The 10,035-nt window shown below is 48.8% G+C and overlaps 1 protein-coding gene across 6 annotated transcripts in view; it reads right to left on the bottom strand.

Moving 5' to 3' along the window:
• Positions 1 to 10,035, bottom strand: part of plekhg2 (pleckstrin homology domain containing, family G (with RhoGef domain) member 2) — an 82,509-nt gene that overhangs the window by 45,179 nt on the left and 27,295 nt on the right. For all 6 annotated transcript variants that reach the window (XM_005737482.1, XM_005737480.1, XM_005737481.1 and 3 more), the window contains one exon: positions 4,839 to 4,939. In XM_005737482.1, the coding sequence (XP_005737539.1) occupies positions 4,839 to 4,939 (101 nt within the window). The remainder of the gene's footprint in view (positions 1 to 4,838; positions 4,940 to 10,035) is intronic.

Here is a 10,035-nt window from a genome sequence, read left to right as displayed (position 1 = left end):
GTGTGTGTGTGAGTGTGTGCGTGTGTGTGTGTGTGTGTGTGAGACATATTTTAACAGCTTCATTCTCAGCCACTTAAAGCTCCCTTTCACTCTGAAGTCATTTCAAACCTGCATCGCTGGTTCTGGGAGCGCTTGATTTCTCCCGACGGTGGGCAGAGCCGTGGACTTTACACGGGTCCTAAATTCATTCATTTTCAGAGACTTTTAAAACTTCATTCAACGCTTAAAGCTTGAAGGAGGGGCTTTCACACCTTCATGCACACCCAGGCGTGCGGACGTGTCACAGCTTCCACTGCCACCATGTCCAAGTGTCCCGGCCTGGACTTTGGTCCGGAATGAGGAGTTTGGGGCAGAGCGTGCGGTGCCACGGTGAAACACTGAAATTTGCTGCATCACAGTTTAATATCAGAAAAGTCTCGATGTCAGCCTGAAGCAGAAAAACTACCAAAGGTTGCGTCAGGACTTTGATTCACGCTGGCAGCGATGCGTCTGGGCGTGGCCAAGGATGTCTCTCTGTCAGAGATTTGATTTGTTGGAACTTTGCAAGAGTCTTTAGTTCAGTTTTTACTTTTGCACTGAGAGGTGATGTGAAACGATGTGACCGACTGCACTGTTTGTGGAGTTTGTGGTTACCACGAGCATGCAGCGTTCATGTGAAGTTTAAATTCTGTGTTGTAAAGTTTTTATGCAAGTTTAAGCATGAACGAGCCGTCCGGCAGTGCTAGCCCTAGTAATACGATCCTGTGTGTGGCAGAAACGCTGGTCCACTGCGTGGATCTCACGCTTTGCTGTGGCACTCGGTTGCTCAGCCTGCTAGCACATGCTATCTCATTCACAAGACATTCAGAAAACCTGACCTCTGACCCTAACCTGAACCTGGCTATGAGCTCGGGGTAGTGAGGTCACAGATGTAAGCAGTGCAAACGAATTTCCTTGGAAGGGCGGCTGGCCTCCCCATTAGAGATACGGCGAGGAGCTGCTGCTCCTCTACATCGAAAGGAGTCAGCAGATGTGTTTCGGACATTGGACGTCTCCTGGGGAGGTTGGAGAGATTACTTCTCTCAGCTAGTTTGGGAACAACTATGTGTTCCCCTGGATGAGCTGTGAGTTCGAGGGAGCTGTAACTGCAGGCTGCATGCGCACGCTGAGGCATCAACTCCCATGGTGCATCTGTGAACGCAGCTGGCCATTTTCAGATTGCTTCACCAGCTACTAATCACCCATCATCATCTGCGAAGAACCACCCTGTCTCCCTGAGGCTGGTGGAGTCATTGTGATACTTTGGGGGGTCTTTGTTCCACATTTCTTTGTGGCTCACTTTCCAACCAGACTTTGGCCCCAGTAAGGCCCCAGTAAGGCCCCTGGGCCTGCGCTCTTCCTGATCAGTAGCCCCAAAGCAGCAGGTGATGCTCAGCCTCCGTCTGCACTGAGCGTGCAGCAGTGAAATGACTTCACACGTCTGAGTGTTTGAAGCCGCTCGCTCTGTGAGCTGACGTGACGGCACAGAGCCGAGCTGTGAGCATTTCATAGTGAAGCATCCTGGTGGGAATCAAACCTGCAGCCCTGGCGGTGTTAGTGCCTTGCTCAGCTCATGAGAACTTTAGATGTGGGCTTTCTGCTCCTCACACTTCATCCTGCTCAGCAAAGTGTTTTGCTTCTGGCCAAACCTTCGACACGGATCAGATCCGGCTACGAGCTGTTAGCAGGTCACGGGCTTTGGCTCAGTCCTCCTGTCTGCAGGTCTTTAGGACACTCAGAGCCAAAACGTGTTGCCAAGGAGGTGTTTTTAAGACTGCAACACACTGAAAGTCCCACACGGGGTTTCCTGTTACCAGTGGAGCAGATTTTTCAAATAAAAAACAAACAAACAGCGTCGTGTCCACTTTTAATTACTTTTAATTTCCCTCCAACACACAGTTATGACAGGAGTTTACTGGCTTTGGCCTCACAGGGTTAACGGTATATAAAAGGATGCAGCTTTAAGGCAAATATGTTCTAAAAATCTCGGGGACCACAGTCAGAATCACCCCAACCGCTCACAGTCAGCCGGAGGTTTCTTCTGGTTAAAGGAAGTTCTTGCTCTCTGCTGTCACCGTGCTCGCTCATAGGCGGCTGTATTATTGTACGGTCTTTACTTCACAATTTAAAGTGTTGTGATTTGCTGCTACCTTTGGAATATTTGACTGTGAAGTGCAGACCCGTCTACATACCTCGCGAGTTTACTGTTGTCATGGTAACGGCCGTGTATGTACCACCCGATGCTAATGCTAACTCGGCCATGGAGGAGCTGCACAAGACAATTAGCTGGGGACTTCAACCATGCTGATTTAAGGTCAGTATTCCCCAGATTTGAACAGCATATTAAATGTGCAACGAGGGGGGAAAACACATTGGACAAAGCCTACAGCAACATCCAAAAAGGCTACAGAGCAACCCCTCTACCACATCTAGGTTTGTCAGACCACATGTCCATGCTGCAGTCACAAAAGCTGTGAAAACCTGGCCAGAAGGCGCATCACATCAGCTGCAGGACTGTTTTGAAAGCACGGACATCAGGACCTTGAGGAGCACACAGCATCAGTGCTCTCATATATTAACTTCTGTGTCAACAGTGTCACTGTGGACAAACGTCTCCAACCAGAAACCCTGGATGACTAAAGAGGTCCAGGTCCTGCTGAAGCAACGTGACGCTGCTTTCAGATCCGGTGATGGTATGCAGTACAGTGCAGCCAGATCTGAGCTGAAAAGAGGCAACAGAGAGGCCAAGGCAGCGTACAAGAGGAGGATCGAAGACCACTTCAGCAACAACAACTCAGGACAGGTATGGCAGGGAGTTCAGCACTTAACTACAAACCTGGCAATACCACATTGACTGAGGGTAACGCGGAGATTGCCGAGGAGCTGAACCATTTCTTCGCACGCTTTGAGGTGAAGGGACCAGAGGCAGCAGCATCCCAAGCCTCATAGTGCAGGAATATGAGGTGAGGTGCACACTGAGGGCAGTGAACCCCAGGAAGGCCGCCGGTCAAATTGGGGTGAGCAGAAGGGTCCTAAAAGAATGTCTAACTGGCTGGGGTCTTCACTAAGATCTTCAACACTTCACTGTCCCAGTCTTGCATCCCGCCGTGCCCCAAAGTCGGCCACAATTGTCCCACTGCCAAAGCGTACTAACATTAGCAGCCTCAACGACTACCGACCAGTCGCTCTAACACCTGTTATAATGAAGTGTTTCGAGAAACTGGTCCGACGTCACATCATGTCCTGCCTGCCACCCACACTCGACCCGCTCCAGTTTGCATACAGAGCTAACAGATCAACTGAAGATGCCATCGCTACAACGCTCCACACCACCATCTCTCACCTGGAACAACAGGGGCGTTGCACCAGGCTGCTCTTTGTTGACTTTAGCTCTGCTTTCAATACGATACTCCCGGACAGACTAATAGTTAAACTGCTGGAAACTGGACTTCCTTCCACCACCTGCCGCTGGATCAGAGACTTCCTCTCAGACCGTGTACAGAGAGTTAGAGTGGGGCCTCATCTTTCCTCAGCCCTCAGCCTCAACACCGGCTCTCCACAAGGCTGTGTACTGAGTCCCCTACTGTACACTCTGTACACACATAACTGTGTTAGTTCCCACCCAGACAACACAGTCATCAAGTTTGCAGATGATACCACTGTGGTGGGGCTCATCTCAGGGGGAGATGAGACTGCATACAGAGCTGAAGTTCAGAGGCTGTCAGATTGGTGTGCAGATAACAACCTGGACCTCAATACCACCAAAACAAAAGAACTGGTAGTTGACTTCAGAAGGAGGAAGTCCGAGCTGCAGCCTGTCAGCATTAATGGGGAGTGCATGGAAAGGGTCTCCAGTTTCAAGTTTCTTAGTGTGCACATAGACACAGACCTCCAATGGAGCTCTAACACCACAGCGGGTTTAAAGAAGGCCCAACAGCGTCTCCACTTTCTGAGAATCCTCAGAAAAATGGACCTGAAGGAGCTGCTGACCGTCTTCTACCGCTGGTGCATTGAAAGTGTGCTGACGTACTGCACCTGTGTGTGGTTCTCCAGCTGCACCACACCACACAGAAAGGCACTCCAGAGGGTCATCAATATGGCCCAAAAATCATTGGACATCCTCTTCCCTCCCTGAAGGACCTGTACAGCACTCGCTGTCTCAGGAGGGCACGCAGCATCCTCCGGGACTGCACACACCCAGGACACCGGGTGTTTAAGCTGCTGCCGTCTGGCAGGAGGTTCAGGCTGCTGAGGTCCCGAACAAACAGACTCAAGGACAGCTGTTACAACAGGGCAACAGCCCTGATCAATGCTAACAGCTGACCTGACTGGATACCTCCCTGGACTTTTTTTGGGGGGGGAGGTAACAATGTTTAAAACAATAATAATATTTATATTTATAACAAGGTGCAATAATAACAGTGTGCAATACACATACACTTATTCATTTTTATTACTAAGTTAATATACTGTGTTGTATCGTGCCGTGTTACATGTAGTGCCGACGTAGGACAGTTTTCCAACTTCATTGTACTGCTGTACTCTGTATGACTGTGCAATGACAACAAAGAGTTATATATCTTATCTCTTATCTTATGAATAAAGCTGAGTCGTTGCTGAACAACATCAAAACTATGAGAAGAACTTCTTTCCAGGAAATTTAGAAACTTTTTGTCAGAAACAGCAGAAAAAATCAGCGACTTTCCCAAATGACCAAACTCTTCGACTCTTACTCGACCGACAGCACCAACAGTTAACCAGAGACAACAAAACGCACAAACAGACTGCTGCACAGCAGCACAGAGGAGCAGGTGAGTTACCTGTTGAACTCGTAGATGTCCTCGATGTTGCAGAACAGCGTGCTGACCTGCTCGGGTTTCAGCGGCAGGGCGCCGCAGTCGATGATGCAGCCCAGGTAGTCCTGCAGACACACACAGAGGGTTAGAGTCAGCGTTTCCACCTCCTGCTCTGCACACACTCTGATTCACTCCTTCGTTGGTGGTTTGTTTAGTTTGGCAGCACTCTTTACCCCGACGCTGTCGTGAAAATTAAAGCAGCTTTCAGCTCTGACGCGAGCCTCCAGCAGCAGGTGTTTGATGTCTGACTAATTAGGAATGTCAGCAGAGCGGGCAAAAGTCGGAAAAACACGGGGCATTCCAGCTCGGGAATATTCACGGCGCTGGCGTCCGAGCACATGAAGCGCTGCAGCAGTTTCCTATCAAACGTCACAGACAGGTAGAAGACAGCGCTTCATAATTAATGTCAGCCAAATCTGTGAAAACACGGCGGCGTGGAAGTCTTAAAATCAGCTGACACACTTTTGTCCCAGTTTGTGTTTGGCTCTGGTTCTGATGTTTGAGCACTGTTGGATTCATGTTGTAATATTTGAGTTCTGCTTCCTGTTTAACGTTGGCTTTACTGTCCTGCGTGTGTCGTTTCCGGTCTGCTTATACAACACGTAACATACGACACACGTGACAATCCGTCGGTATGTTACGCGTTGGGACGAGAATGCTCTGGGTTATAGCTCTGTGTTTAATATTGAGTCTCTTGGGTTTTACTTTCATGTTGTTTAGATTCTGTTTCAGGTTTTATTCGCTGTCTGTCTGATTGTCTTGATCGTTGTCACCTGAGTCTTGTTTCTAGTCCTCGGTGCATGAATAGTCCTGCCTCTGCTGACTTTTATGTTGTGTACCTTTGTTACGGTCCTGGGTCAGTGACCCAGTGTTTTGAGTTTTGCCTTCTTATTGAACTTTGTTTTCGTCAGTTTTCATCAATTTAGTATTCTGTTTTTTCCTGATGGATTAATAAAGTTTTATTTAATCTAATCTAATAACTTTGATCTCAGCCAAACCGATTTTCTCTGGAACAAATAAAACAAACATTTACATTTTAGTTATCTGAGTGACTTATATATCATGTTTAACCTGAGCAGCGAAAGACAGCAGGCGTCTGAAAACGATGAAGCCGCTGCTCTCGCCAGCTCGAGTGACCATTGAACCCCCCGGCTTGCTATCGAGCAGGTGGGTGGCAATAAAGCAGTGTCTTTGAGTTTCCTCCGACTGAGTGTCCTGCATTTTGGGTCCTACATCATGCCAGCCACAGCCTTTGGATTAATACAATATTACTAATTATTTTATTTAATGCCCCTTAAGGGTTTTAAATAACTTCACAGGGTAAATCACATGACCTTAGGTCAGTTTACCTTCAACTTTAATTCAAGTTCAAGCATTTCTTATCACAGCAACACTAAATGAAACATTTCAAGTGAAATTTTCCCGCCAGTGTACGAGTGCAGAGTAACAAATAAAAGGCGTGATGTGCTGGACAGGACGTACAAACAGCTCAGCATGCAAACCAGGAACCAGTCATTTAAATCATGATGATTTGTGTGCACGCTGCAATGCACAGGCTCTCATAAAGCTTGCGTGGTGGTATCGGCCGTGCAACGCCAACGTTTACAGGAACAAAATCATGTGACGTGGAAACTGCCCGCGCTCCTCATCAGGCAGTTTCACATCGATGAACAGGAGGTGACGGCTTCTCGAGTGCAACACCCGAGCAGAGGTGCCAAAGCAAACCTGTGCACATCGACACTTCCTGCGCGAGCAGGAAACCACCTCACCGTCAGAGACGCCGAGCTCAGGGTGCCCGCAGGCAGGAGGGTAAACAGGAAGCAACCAACTCGTGAAAGAGCAGGAAGTAAAGGAGGAACATAGAAGCTGATTATCAGACTGCACAGACGTCGAGGACAGTCGGTCACGATGCTGCAGATGACAGCATGACTGCAGATTCATCGTGTTAGGATTTATTTACAGCAGCTCTGCAAATGCAATTTCCTCATAATGACCTTAAACGCTGTCACGTAGGAGAGAATTAGCTGATGTAAGGGTCCGACTGATGCTCTTCCACTGCTCCGGCTCTGCTGGTTATCACTACAGCCGCATGCAGTTTGTCTAGCTTCACCTCGTTCCTAATTCACAGGTTTACCAATCATTCAGACTCAGAAGTGATCAGACAGTTGAGTGAAAGCAGCTGATACATTTGCCTTCATTAGTCTGCACTCAGTAACTTTTTATATGGACACGTGTGACGTGGTGCAACCTTATCCAAACATCTTGCAGGTAAACACTCGACCACCGTCGAGAGAAGATGCACATCAGACAGAAACAGTGTGAGAAGCACGAGAGGCCGAGGTCTGCTCACCAGGTCAACACTTAAACAATCGAATCAGTGCTCCTCTTCCCGGGTCTGCTGCCTGAATCCACAACAGAGATTAAACTGCTGCAGTTGTCATCACACATGCCCCGAGGTGTTCCCGGAAAGAACCGTGCTCATCATTCGCTGTCAGATTTAACAGAAGGGTTTTAAATATCCCGTGAACGTCTCGGGTACTTCCCGTCTGTCTGCTTCTCCTGCTTTTGGGTCTTTTGACATTTAGGTGACTCAGTTTAACACAAAGCTGGACGCTGTCCTCCAAGATTCAGGTTTCCTGCACGACCCCGTCAGAGGATGAGCTCCAGCTTGGCTCTTTGAAGGTGAACGGCGTCAGTTTTTCATCAAATTTCACGTAATATTTGTGTGAAATTTCCCACACAGCCATCGAGCTGTTTGGGCCTGTAAACAGGCAACACGAGCCTCCTAAAAATACCTCAGAGAAGGAGATTAAATTACACTTTTTCCTTTTTTTCTGGTTCCACATCGGGATGCACTTTGAGTATGAACGAGGCCGTTGTGTTGTGCTGCTTGGAGGTTTTATGTGAACCAAATTATACGTGATACGGTGCAGCGTGCGTTTCCAACGCTCGCTGCAGCGAACTCGACGTGTCGGCCTCTCGTTGGGACTCTCAGGGAAACTCGTATTTCTAGGAGACGGCTGCAAACATAAATCATTTCCATTCTTCCTCCATCGCTCGCTTTCTGTTTTTTCCTAAATCGTGTCCAAAACAAGCACTCGCTCAGAGTATAATGAGGCATATAATGAGAGGCCTTGGCCACATTCAGCACCTTTTAAAGGCAAGAGGAAAAACCCAGATGCACACTGGAAGGCACGGAGAGGCAGAGATGAGTGAAAAATGACAGAGCTCAACGGGAAGATGAAGAGAGGAAGACGAGAGGAATGAGGAAGAGCCGCAAGGGAAACGTTTCTTAAAACAATCAGAGAGCGATCGCAGGGAGAGGAAGAACCAGGAGAGGAGCGCATCTGTGAGGACGGAGCGTGGGAAGCGTGAGAGATGAGAAAACGTGACGGCGGTTTAAACTCGGATGCAGAAACCACAGAATGTGCTGTTTGTCTGCAGGACGGCGTCAACGATGCTGTCACATCCTCGACCGTTCTGTTCTTTCCACTCGGCTGTTTACACGCCGCGTGACTCGATACGCTCCGGTGTTTACAGCCGCCGACGCTCCTGATCCCACGTTCGGGTCAACAGATCATAGCTGCCGCCCAAAAGGCCGTGCTGGGAGGAAGCCGCTCAGGAACGGGACGTTGCCCCAGGAGAGTCCCTGCTAGGCCCCACGGTTTGGGTTCAGTCAAGTTAGCCATGCATTTGAAAATAATTAGTAAATAATGTGGACTGAGGTCACTCTGGCGCGCTGCGGTTGTGATTTGATGGAATTGAACTTTGAGTTGAGTCTCAAATGTTGAGGCGGATTTTTTATCTATGAGGCAGATAAAGAACTCCGGGTGTCACAGACCTGATCTGGAAGCTCACGTCTTCCAGTTCAGTTTGTGGCTAAAGCTCGGTAACCTGCTGCATCCTGAGAGGTGACGAAGCTGCACGTGTCTTCCTCACGCGCAGCGCTGAGCGGCTCATGATGGCGGCGCTGTAACCTTTGTCTTTTGCACTGATTGCATTTTGTTTCTGCTCACAGAGTCTGTGCCTCCCATCCGGTCACCTCTTCCTGCCCTCATCCTCCGCCTGCTCCACCAACCCATCGACCTCATAACAGTTTACACGAGCGATGGCGAGCTCTGATGTGGTTGGTGGGCTGAATGTAAACGCTGCCTCTGCTCTGCAGCCTCTTTGTTTCAGCCTCGCTTTGCTCTCTTCGCTCCTGCGTTTTTGTCTTTCCCTTCATGTCAAGTCCAAATTTTTTCTCTCCTAATCTTTGTATCCTTATCCTCTTGCTGCTACTCCTAAACCTTTCCCTTCTCCGTCACCTCCTCCATCTCTGTCTTCTTCTCTTAACCCCTCTTCATCTATCTCTCCTCCCCCTCAGCTTCCTGTCCCCCAACAGCTCCATCCCCTCTTGTTCGCTTCGTTTTCTCCGTCCACCCCAATGACGCTTGTTTCAGCAGTTTTTTGACAAATCTCTGGACTTCAGGCATCAGGGGGGAAGGAGGTAAAAGAGACGAGTCGAAGCAGGTGGAGCGCCGTCAGTCTGCTGACAGCTGGCGTTATGAGACAAAGAAGGAACGACGGAGACGAGCTGCTCTCAGACGCTCAGTCTTCCTCTTTCCAAGAGTTTCTGCACTGCATTGTTCTCAAACACACACACACACACAGTGAGTGTGACATCATGTAGCCTCAATCAAAAACAGATTTCAGCAAAACCTGAAATACAGAGAAGAGCAGGACTGAAGACTTACATTACAGGACAACACACAGACACACACAGGACAGAGGTGTGAGGTATGCTGCAGACGTGCTGCACAGAGCTCAGGTTTCAGGCTCTCTGTGACGCTCCGGGTGGACGTTAGATTTAATCACCTGGTGGTCCCTCCCAGTGGTGAATCACCTGATATCCGCCTGATTCTTACTCAGAAAAGTGGATGAACCGGCGTGACCGTGAGTGAGCTTGAGCCCAAAGAATTCAGCGATAATAACGATCCAATAACAGTCCAGAGGAGTCATGTGACTGTCAGAGTGACCTGTGAGTGTGGACGAAAGCAGGAGTCAGGAGGGATTAACCAGGAGCTGCAGGTTTGTCCTCTGCAAAAGGTCGGAGAGACGAAACTGACAGACAGCTGATAAACCTGATGACAGAGTGTGTGTGTGTGTGTGTGTGTGTGTG

The sequence above is a fragment of the Pundamilia nyererei genome, unplaced genomic scaffold (assembly GCF_000239375.1).
Source record: "Pundamilia nyererei isolate P.nyererei 1_Seehausen unplaced genomic scaffold, PunNye1.0 scaffold00076, whole genome shotgun sequence".
NCBI lineage: Eukaryota > Metazoa > Chordata > Actinopteri > Cichliformes > Cichlidae > Pundamilia > Pundamilia nyererei.
The sequence above is the reverse complement of the archived record's forward strand: the minus strand, read 5'-3'. Positions and strand labels throughout refer to the sequence as shown.